The sequence below is a fragment of the Dicentrarchus labrax genome, unplaced genomic scaffold (assembly GCF_905237075.1).
Source record: "Dicentrarchus labrax unplaced genomic scaffold, dlabrax2021, whole genome shotgun sequence".
Taxonomy (NCBI): domain Eukaryota; kingdom Metazoa; phylum Chordata; class Actinopteri; family Moronidae; genus Dicentrarchus; species Dicentrarchus labrax.
Window position 1 is genome coordinate 12,675,264 of NW_026136702.1, and position 11,843 is coordinate 12,687,106.

The 11,843-nt window shown below is 37.9% G+C and overlaps 1 protein-coding gene across 1 annotated transcript; it reads left to right on the forward strand.

Moving 5' to 3' along the window:
- Window positions 1–1,676: 1,676 nt before the first annotated feature.
- On the forward strand, window positions 1,677–7,708 carry prokr1b (prokineticin receptor 1b). Its single transcript, XM_051376354.1, has 3 exons — window positions 1,677–1,890; window positions 2,727–3,385; window positions 6,291–7,708. Exons 2-3 carry the CDS (start codon window positions 2,919–2,921, stop codon window positions 6,994–6,996), a joined length of 1,173 nt encoding a protein of 390 aa, XP_051232314.1. The 5' UTR covers window positions 1,677–1,890; window positions 2,727–2,918; the 3' UTR covers window positions 6,997–7,708.
- The last annotated feature ends 4,135 nt before the right edge of the window (window positions 7,709–11,843 follow it).

Genomic DNA, 11,843 nt, shown 5'->3' on the forward strand with positions numbered 1-11,843 from the left:
TAGAAACACAGTTAATAGAATAAACACTACATGACATCCTGTTTGCAAGTGACTGTGATTCACTGCCATGCCAGGAAATGGACTGACAAGCTTTAAAATAACTGTGTACATTTTAATATTTGAATTACATGATAGATATTCAAATTGAGACTCTTTTATCAAGGAAGAACCCCCTGCCCACAGGCAACCATATGAATGTGAATGTTCCAGCATATCTGCTGGAAGTGCTCCTTATCAACTTTAAAAGTAATAATAGGTCAGTGTTAATTAATAGCTTGTTTCTGCTGCCCCCAGTGGCTGAAAAAGTCAGTTAAGTCCTTTAACATCTGCCAGACGATGCTGAGGATGTTCTTTGAGTCTGTTGTGGCCAGTGCGATCTTCTTTGCTGTCACATGCAGGGGCAGTGGGCTGAAGGTCGCAGATACCAACAGACTTAACAAACTGATCAGGAGGGCCGGTGATGTCGTGGGGGAGGAGCTGAACACTCTGACGACCATGGCAGAGAGGAGGATGCTGTCCAGGCTACTGTGTCTATCTTGGACAATGTCACACACCCTCTCTACGACACACTGGCCCAGCAGAGGAGCACCTTCAGCAGAAGACTCCTCACCCAGATGCACCACAGAGCGCCACAGGAAACCATTCCTGCCTGTGGTCATCAAACTCTACAACGCCTTCGTAAGAGAGTCAGACACCCCCCCCCCCTCTGTAACCTGACTCAAACATGGACTTTAATTTTTTGCACTTTTTGCACATTATTAAACTGTACATTTGATCTTTTATATATATATAGTTATATATATATATATATATATATATATATACATATATATTTATATTTTGTTCTTAATAGATGTTGCTTGTTGTTGTTTGTATATCTGGAGTTTGTAACAAAAATAATTTCCCCCTGGGATTATTAAAGTTTTTCTGATTCTGATTCTGATTATTGCAGGTTTAAAACTAGGATATGGGACTTTTACAGTACAAATAAATAAATAAATGTCTGTTACATTCAAGCCCTTGCCAAACAAGCTCACCCAGTGCTGATTACTATATATTTAAATTAATTTATATTCATGTAATTTTATATTTGTTTAAAAGAAAAAAAAAAAAAAAAACTTTTCTGGGTCAGTTTTCACTGACTCACTGCCAGAAGGCAGACAAAAGTTATGCACTGCAAGTTTAATGTCAGAGCAATTTGTATGGCTCAACTATTTAAAGCCAGTTTGTCCAAGCTCTTATAACTACTGTATTTAGATATGATCAGACAGTACAGTTCCAGTACAGTGGTATTCAGTGAATAATGTATCACCTGTGATATAAAGTGCAAAGTGCAATGTGATTCAAAAAGCTTTTAGGTGAAATACAATGATGGAGTGACTGATGAGAATGTCTTCTTATTTCTCTGCTTCCTTCCATCTTGTGAGGAATGGTAAATGTTAACGCAACCTTTAATGCAAAGGACAACTTGTGTGTCCCCTATGTAGCCTAAATACATCCCTTCAGCTGGTGAACTTTTAACCGCTGCAACCTCTGCGACCACGCGCACGCGCACGCGCACCAGCCTCTCCCGCGCCTGCCGAAAGGCGTGCTGTGTGGTTCCCTCCAACGCGCGTCATCGTCGGATCTCTCACTTGATGCAGAAGAGAAACAGACGCAACTTTTCCCCTTTCAAAGAAGGCAGTCCGGAGGAGAACGCAGCGGAGTGGCAGCTGGCACAGTCAATGTCCAGGGAGGCTGATGAAGCGACCCTCTGTATCTACTGGTGGGATTGTCCAATAATACAGCACTTCAGCTCGGTTTCACACCTGACACAGAGCGTGCAATTACATTGCTTTTTATTATTTAGCTGAGAAAAGCCTGTGAGAGAACCTTCTGCTGCGTTTGCTGGTAAGTGCCTTAATTGTTAACATTTGTTTTAATTCACTGGGGTTTCATTCACTGGAGTCTCAAGTTGAACATTTCTGGAGAAAGGGTCTCTCTCGCCTAAAAGTTTACCTTTGAGAGTGTTATTTTCCTCTGTTGATTTAAATTCACAGCCAGTGATCCCCTCTAGGCTGTGATTATATATAAGCTATAAGAGCTTAATACTCAAGTTGAGACCCCTTGCAGCTTACCTACCTTAGAGCCTTAATTCAAAGTACAGTTTTCTAGTGCAGATATAATTTTTTAAGGCATTGCATTAAAGTAGACAATTATTGATATCCTTAAGCAATCATTTTGAATTTTCTACCTAGAATTATAAGTCACGATTGTAAAACCAAGCCATATCACAATGTCTCTGTCTCTTACATTATAGGAGGTTCTGCACTGTGTTTGGTTAGCAGCCTGGTTTATTGTCTTGTATCAACAAAACTGTGGGATAATCTTGTCAAATATGATTTTCTTTCTTGTAATTAGTTTTATATTATCATTTTACCTCATTCGCATGCATGGGGATTCAAGTGACCACTTTTGCAGCCAATTAAGTGCTGACACGCTGAGCCTAGTCTGTGACGTTGGCTTGCTGTAAAGTGACAGGGTCTTAATAAATTACATAAAGGCCTTTGCTAGATAATGGCCTCACCCACAAACATTTTTCATCACAAAATATCATAGAAATGTCACAAATGCCAGTATGATTACACCCAAAGTGCTGACATCATGTAATTTGTTTTGATCACATCTTGTTGCCATGAATCCTGACCCTGTATGAGTAATGCTGAGATGGGAACTTTGTGTTCCAGGTGAAGATGAGCTGCTGTTTCCAAAGAAGATTTACATTTTCAAACAAACAACATAATAATTAATCTGGTTTCAAGGAAGGAAATTGGCACCATGTACCAAAAAGCATCATTATTATTGACCTAATTTGTTGGATCAAATTGTCAAATAAGTAAACAAGTCTTTCTAAACAAAATAAAAGTGTGTGCTAAGACATGGGAGACTCCAACATCAGCCACATGGCAGTAGCTTATACAGAGATGCAGGAGAGTTTCCCAACGGGAAAGCTGAATCATTACATGGACAACTATGATATGGACTATGGCATCCCCCCCGATGAGATCCCAGACACCACGCAGGGCCAGGCCTTCTTTGTGGCCACCATTGTTATTGGTGTGGTGCTTGCCTGCATCATGCTTGTCTGCGGGTTGGGAAACTTCATCTTCATCGCCACACTGACACGCTACAAAAAACTCCGCAACCTCACCAACCTCCTCATTGCCAACCTGGCCATCTCAGACTTCATTGTGGCAGTGGTGTGTTGCCCGTTCCTGGTGGACTACTATGTGGTGAAACAACTTTCCTGGGACCATGGACTGGTGCTGTGTGCCTCTGTCAACTATCTGCGGACTGTGTCACTCTACGTGTCCACAAACGCATTGCTTGCCATTGCAATTGACAGGTGAGTCTGTTATTTTTTTTTATAAATCTGTGGGTCTGTGAGTGTGTGGTATATGTTCAATTCAGTAAGCCACTGCTTCTTGGACGGATCCTCCAGCATTGTCTGCACAGATTAGAATCAGTAAGGCTTCCATGTCTTTATCTGTCAGTATTTTCTCCTTGATTGATCTTTATCTAGACATTAGACTTTGTTGACGTAAGATTCTGCTCATTCACATTTCAAGAGATTTTGAGAGCTATTGAAATACTGATGCCTTTTTCATGATTTTTATTGGAAGATACATTAAACAGAGTTTTAGATTAAAGCAGGCAACAGATGTAACCATTCCTGCTCTTTTGAATGAAAATGGCTGTATTGTAAATATTGTAAACATGTCTTTATTAGTTTCAATCAAGCTTCTGAACCATATACCACATAAATATATATTATGCTAGTACTAATACACAGTGGTTCTACTCCCTGCTGGTCCATAGCTACTTGTTTACACTCATCAATGAAGCAATCCTTTTCATGGCATAAACTGGCACCATATTGCAATTGAGATTTAGGAGCTCAGATTTGTCCAGATGTGTGTGTTTGTGCACACTATCAGTCTTACTTCAAACGCCATGTAAAAACATGCATTAATCCATTTTTGATCGTCAATTAGCTTCAAAAGCTCAACAGAAAAAAGTTCCCTTCTTAGTTCGTTTAGCATACAACAGTTGGATATCCTCTCATAATATCCTCTGTTTATCCTCATCCATCTGCGCCATCAACATTATCTATTTAGTCCATCTGTGGCACAGGTTGAAACATACTTCAAACATGCGTCAAACACAGATGTTTTGAGCTGAAAATGATGTCCTTTGCATACAAAACAACGTAGTATTTAGCAGTATTCAACAAGACTGGAGTTGAGTTCTCAACATTGAAGTCCTCATGAACAAAGGACAAATAGGTTATTTGTCAGTGGTTTCCAAACAACCCATATGAGCCCATATTTCTGGCATGTACCTCCATTGGAAGGACAAACAAATCACCAGCGGTACCTAAATTAAAAAATAATAATAAATGTTAGTAAGAGAAGGGAACAATGCATTACAGAGCAAATGTCAATACTGAATGTATCATGCTTCACTTTATGGAGATGGGATACTGTAGGGAAAACAAGCAGATGTAGTGGAGAGAAATGTTTTGCAGCTATTTATTTTGTAATCACTGAGATTGTTCAGTTAATTACAGGGTGAAGCAACAGTACATACACATGTCCAATTGGCCTTTTTCACAAAGGACATTTTGAAAAATCACAAATATAATGAAATTACTGATGGCTGGACTGCCTCTGTTTCTGGGTTTTGATATTCTGCATGCTGGCTGTCACACTGCCATGACTTACTTGAATCCAACAGAGCCATTGTTAATGTTATTAGTAACACCTGTGATATTCCTACTGTAAAAATGTCTGTTGTGAAACATGGCTTATATTCACACAGACTCAAGTAACAAAATTTGATAAAGCATGCTAAAGACCAAGATTGCTTTGGCAATAGACTATAGTAGCACTCTCTCACCCTGATTAGCCAAAGGTGAAAGGTTGACCCCATGACACTTTTAATGACAGAGGGGGCTGTGCATGGCAACAGAAATAAGTACATAAATAAATGTAAAAATGAATATAATATATCAATTTATGTCACATTTTATAAATTGATTAATACCATGTATTTTAATTAATTATTTTTGTTGCATTTAATGGCATATTCATTTATTTAGTGTGATTTCTTTTTTTCTTTCTTTTTCTTTGATTTTGGCAGTTTCGGTCCCCCATAGTTTAGTGTGCCAAAGTAATTATTAAACATTATTGTTCAATCAATAATCAACCTGACATTGTGTGAGCTCACTAGTGTTAGCAACAAGTAAGAGCTTGAGTGCCGCTTGTAATGGATAATCCACAGGCCTGCTGCCAAGCTAATGGGGGATCATTTGCTTCTTTGTGGGTGGTTTTCTGTATTTGAATGTGGCACACAGGCTGCATTTATATCTGAGGTGTATTCTAAGTGTAAATGGTGATGCTGCAGCAGAACAAATGAATTGTGAAATGGAATTTAATTGGACAACAGTGTTAGAAAATAAATATAAAATATGTTTTTCAAAAAATATATCATTTGATTGAGTTGGTAATCAAGACGGAATCAAGAATTGAACTATTAAGTTATGCATTTAAAGAGCGTTTATTGCCTTGTTAACAAATTAGCCACTGAACTATCTACTAATTGTTACTTGACCTCAGCTCAACATCATCTGCTATCACATCAGTATATAACAGTGGGAATCAAATAAGAGGTTATGTAATGATGTTTGTGATTCAAATTTAGAACACTTTGTAGTTTTCAACTTAAGTGGACATGTGGTACAGGTTAAACAAGCCAGATATATCATGTATATAAGACAGCTATCTTTGAACATCAAACTCAATAAGTGAATGTGCATGTTTCCTGAAATTAATCAATTCTTTAAGCTGCTTTAACGTCAGAGAAAAATCCATACAGCATAACAGTATCAAATGTTATTTTAATGGCTACGTGGAAATATTATGTCTTATTATGTCCTGCACATAATTTTACAGCGAAAGATATAGACACAACCAAATTTTTACTATTCTAAAACATGAATTACTTTTTCATATGATTAGAGATTGTGCCTTAAGTGGCCAAAAGCCTGTATGCTTTTTGAATCCATAAAAATGACCTTCCGCCAATATGAAAAACTCACTGAATAATGGAACACTGTGTATTGAACTTTAATCTTCCATGAGTGACTGAGAGCTATTTGCCAAATCTATTGAGTTCACACAGCACTCTTCATTGTATTACTGATTCATTCCCTGCCTCCTCTGTGTAACAGTTATTCTGTGTTTTTCCAGGTACATGGCTATCGTCCATCCTCTGAGGCCCCGTATGAAGTACCAAACGGCCTACTGCCTGATAACAGGAGTCTGGATTGTTCCCATTCTGATATCAATTCCCTCTGCCTACTTTGCCTCTGAGACCATGTACCCTCACAGTGGCACCACCCCAACCACGCACAAAGTCTTCTGTGCCCAGATCTGGCCAGTTGACCAGCAGGCCTACTATCGGTCCTACTTCTTGCTTGTTTTTGCCTTGGAGTTTGTTGCACCTGTGATCGTCATGGCAATATGTTACACCCGAATTTCCCGCGAGCTCTGGTTCAAGAATGTCCCAGGTTTCCAGACGGAGCAGATTAGGAAGAGGTTGCGTTGTCGCCGTAAGACAGTAATGGTCCTGATAGGGATCTTGACGGCGTACATCCTGTGCTGGGCTCCGTACTATAGCTTCACCATCCTACGAGATTTCCATCCAACCCTCATCTCCCGCCAGAAAAATTCATTGGTGGCCTTCTACATCATTGAATGCATTGCCATGAGCAACAGCATGATCAATACCTTCTGTTTTGTCAGTGTCAAGAACAACACAGTTAAGTACCTGAAGAAGATTGTGCTGCTGCGCTGGAGGTCAACCTATGCCGCCAGTAAGACTGTGGATGAGATGGATATGAGGACCTCCTCCGTGCCTGTAACAGAGGTGATTGAATGCATTCATCTGAGGTGAAGAGAAGAAAATCTGTGATATAACAGTCATTTAGATTTGGACTTTTGATATACAGAAACTACATAGTTGACAGTGATGATGGAACATTTCTCTCATTTTAAAACACATTTAAGAATAAGTTAAAGCATCATTAACACTCATGGAAAGGTCAAACCCTAACAGTAAATTGATTAATTGGGGAACATAGCTCAAACTTTGTTAGGCATCAGTACATAAAGTACTTCTGTTTGAGGTATTATGAGAATGTAATTGTTGTGCATACTGTGCACTGTGCTATTGTGAAATGTTGTAGCATGTGTATGAGATATATTACATGGAAGACTTGTAAATAACAGCTACTACTGGCCTTACTGATCCATGATGTTGACTACTTACAGTACATAAGGTCATCTCTGTATTGCCTGTATCTGTTGGCCTATATTTATTTTCACTAAGGTCAAAAAACTCTTGATATCAAGGAAATAATTTCATTGACCATTGCTTTTTGTATTGCTTGTGTTTTCTATTTTCCTTGTTTGCTTCTAATAACTTGTTCAGGATGTTTCAGTAGAGATGTAATTTTGTGGAATGTATTGAGTATTGAGAAGGTCTTCTGAATGTCTTAAAAAGAAAATGTTTTTCTTGATCATTTGTCCCTGAAAAGAGTCATTGCATTGCATGCTTTATTTGTAGATGAATGTATTGTATGTGTGTTTATGGTAATAAATAATAAGAATAACACTGGAAAGAAAATGTTTGTTTATTTGCTTTTTCCCTGTATGTAAGTATCCTACTGTAAATCTTCAAATGTGTGTACTTCACAGCGTACAGCATTGTGACCATCATTGTAAATCTTACTATGTATACCATGCAAACAGAAATAGTGAGGGGATAAATATCAGCCTCTTAATTGACTTTTTTCAAACAGGTTACTTCCAATTTTGTTTGTACCCTCCATTTATTCTCAATAATTAAGAGAATCAGGAGTGGTAGGATTTATCTTTTGTCATGTTCGCTATTACTGGAACAAGTGCCACAATGAACACTCAGCAAGATTCTGCTGTTCCTGCAGCATTGAGTGGTAGAATAAGATCAACAAAAATGATATACCCTTATAAATATTGTAGATGAGTGTTGATGTAGATGAGTATATTTCATATGGATAAATTGGAAATGCACAGTGGGGGATAAGGACTGTTGAAAATGTTTCAGTATAACCACAGAATATAAGAAAAAGTTTCACCTTTTTAAACATTAACAAAAAGCCTTGGGTTTTGGTGAGTCATTCAAAATCTACATGCAAGGCTTTCTTTCTATATTTACTTTAAGCAATAATGATAAACTATTTTTTTATTTTAAATCCTGAAGCGCATTGTTGAACATGTGTTAACATCCTGGCCAGCTCATGAATTGTACATATCCGTGTGCTGCTGAATTAAAGTAGCAAATTCATGCCCGCTTCTTTTCTGTTATAAGGTACTTCAGGAATATCTTATGAGTCATTACCAAAATGCACTGAACCTCCCAAACAGTTGATATTTAAATGTGTTAGAGTGTTGAAATGAACTCCTGAGAGTAAATTCTCTGTAAAGAGCCTGAGTCATCCAAGTGTACGATATTCAGCACTGTCATGGTACTATTTGTCCAGATTGGCTGTCAGGTTGGTGGAGAGAAAGGGCCTCTCTGGCATTCACAAAGAGATAAAGTCAAGTCGACGGAGTTGATGATCCATGTGGCATGTGGAAGAAATCGTATCACCAGACAAAAACATTGTTAGAAAACGCTCATTGTCAAATGATTTTATGTCTAGTTGTAATATATATTTTTAAAAAAGCTTTCTGCAATATCTGTACATGGCAACTACTGATAGCATAACCACCTCATAAACCTGACCTATAATGTGTTAATGTGCAGCTGCACCTTGGAAGCCCTGAAGAATTCCTACAGGAGCTAGTAGTTTGTAGTAGTTTTAGTGACAGTTTGTTTTAATGTGTAGAAAAATATTGAATGTGTAGTTGTAGCAGGAAACAAGTAATGTTTTAACTAAAAGTATGTGAATGTTTGTAACACTAGCTTCTTGTCATATTATAAAGTTTATAAAGTTTTTTTTAAAAATACAGTAAAAGGCATCCATGACATAATGGTGTAAGAAAATGGTAATAAAAGGTTTTTTAAAAAATAGAAGTACGACAAGTTAGATTGTAATGGTGTAATCTCGGGGAGAGAGAAGAAAAAGAAGATGTCATGGCCTACTGTTGTGAGCCATGAAGCCTGCAGGGTTTTGTGATAAGAGCACAGGCTCAACAGGTGCAGGGTGGCTAAGTTGGAAACAGATAAGACACCATTAGACTGGAGAGACCACAGGACTGGTAAGGGTGCCCGGGCATTTCCAGGGCATCTCCAAGGTGGACTATACACCATTATGTTATGGGTCAGCAGAAGTTGAGAAGAGGGCAGGACCTATGACAATGTTGTATAACCCTGAAGAGTATAAAAGGAGATGTGCTGAGATGAAAAATTCAGTCTTTCCATGGATGACTCGGGCTTTGTTTTTTCTGCAAATGGAATAAAGCTCTACTTCTACTGCTAACCTGGATGAATCCTGGCTGTTATTTTTTTTTCCATCTAAAGTATAATATTATTGGACCTAATTTGAACTTAAAATTTGAGATGTTGGATATAATCTTCTGATCAAACAAAAACTTGTTTTTACTGTGACCCAACATATGATCTAAGTAGGAAAAAACCCGGCAAAAAACAAAATCAGATGTTAATATTTGTTGTGGCACCTCATTAAATTAACTCTTCATAATCATTGCTGGGTTATATAATGCACTACAGTAATATAACGCGTGTGTGCTTAAGCTGCCCCTCTTGCCAACAACCAAAGAGCCAGCCCGAGACTTGCATTTGTCCAGTAGCCTTTTGCTGAGCCACTCTCTCTTAGTTTTTTCTATCAATGTCCTCTCCGGTCTCTTCGCCTCTGCCATGTCTGTAGAGGCTGCTGAGCCCGGAGCTCCAGTACTTCTCACAACCTGGCAACCAAAGGTATATAGTGCAAGAACAGGTGAAACAGGCATAGAATGGGAATGAAAGAGACTCCATTCATTCTATTTCAAGTCAATGTAGCATCAAAATGATTTTGAAGTTCTTGTTATGACATAGAAAAATGACATAATGTTGTTTTAACCTTTGCAGTGTTCAATGAATTATTAGCCCCAAATGGGGTAAACATCTGGTGAAAATTTATACCACAGTCTGACACAGAAGAGTTTATTGGACCTAAGTCTGGCTTTATACTGTTTGATAGTCTAAAAGCTAGGTCTGGTTATAGTCTATATTTTATAAATTAAAACAAATTCCACGAAAACACTAAAAACAATAATTAATTAATCCTATCCGTATTGATTTCGGAGGACGTGATTTTTATATAAGCATGCATTTTTAACCTGTTTTGTTATATCTCAATGACTTGTGTTTTGTTTTATAATACAAACAGTTAAACATATATCACAAAGGGTTGCCCTGCTGGCTCATGTTGTTGCATCCCGTGTAGAAAGGTTGAGTCATTACCGCAGGGGCCCTGGTTCGATTACACGATTACAACCTGCATTTCATTTCCCCTTTCTCTCTCCACTTTCTTGTCACTCCTCAGCTTGATTAAAGGTAATAAAAAAAAATAATAATAATCTCAATCTCACAAAAATACCCAAACTTTATTATTGTTTCTGAAGTTTTCCTTTTTGAATGTAGTTACTGTAGCCTTCAATGCCATTACAAACATAGTGGAGACTGTAAAAGTACAATATTTCCCTCTGAAGTTAAAGTAACAAAATTTAGCCAAGCAGCACCACCAGAGGACATCTCACCTCTGCCAGCTAGATTTCCATTATGGAAGGCATGTTGACCAGTTGACAGCGTTTAACAGCTTTAGATTATCCCACAAGAGGGGGTTGAAAAGGCCATTCACATTACGATTCACATGCACAGTTTAACAAGCTCCAAACCAAGTTAAAGTAGGAACAGTAGTAATGAGATATTGTCTCTAGAACACATTTACTTTAAATTACATGAGCTAACCTTTATTCTCATCAGCGTCATTCCTCAGTGTGCATCATCTGTATTGTTTGACTATGCACTTAGTCATGCTGATTTTGCCATTAGGTTCTTGTTTAGAATGCCGACAGCTGGTGAAGATTATCGCCTCTTATGCAAATTTTCTTACAGCCTTTTGTTTGATGCTAGGAAATGTTTATTTTGCCATTATCAGGGCCCTTGCTTATTGTCCCCATTAGTCTCTGTGCCTAGGCCCCTGTGGGTGAAGTGTCAGAGCAGGGATGTTTTTTTCCCTGTACCTTACTTTCCTGGAGAACCTGCCATTAGGTCGTACAAATAAACACTATTTTCAAACACATATATTTTCCTTCCAACAAGTCGCTCAGCTTCACACATCACCTCAAGATTGTATTTCCCACTCGTTCAGAAACCACATAATTTCCTGATACTCCACACACATTTGCAATAACATTTTCACATGCACTATTATTATTTTTTGTGGAGTGTAAAAAGTGGTCACTTCCACATTTGCAAAGAGACTCCTATTGACATATAAAAATATGTACAGAGTAGAGAATATTGGAACATTTGAATTTAAAAACCACCGAAAACCCCCAATTTTGTACAGAATAGAGAATATGGAAACATTTGGATTCAAAAACCACTGAAACCCCCAACTTTGCACAATCTCTTCAAATAAAACACAATTTATGTCAAAGCTCAATGCAAGCACAAATAGGTGTCCTGGTGAGGTTTGACCAGGGACTTAAATTAGATGAAATCCTTTCTAAATGTGTCTTTCTGTTGTGCGT

Bases quoted from the DNA above. Each gene is read 5' to 3' on its own strand.
- prokr1b (XM_051376354.1), top strand. From the start codon at position 2,919: ATGGGAGACTCCAACATCAGCCACATGGCAGTAGCTTATACAGAGATG. The intron at 3,386-6,290 runs GTGAGTCTGTTA...GTGTTTTTCCAG, and splicing joins CTTGCCATTGCAATTGACAG to GTACATGGCTATCGTCCATC.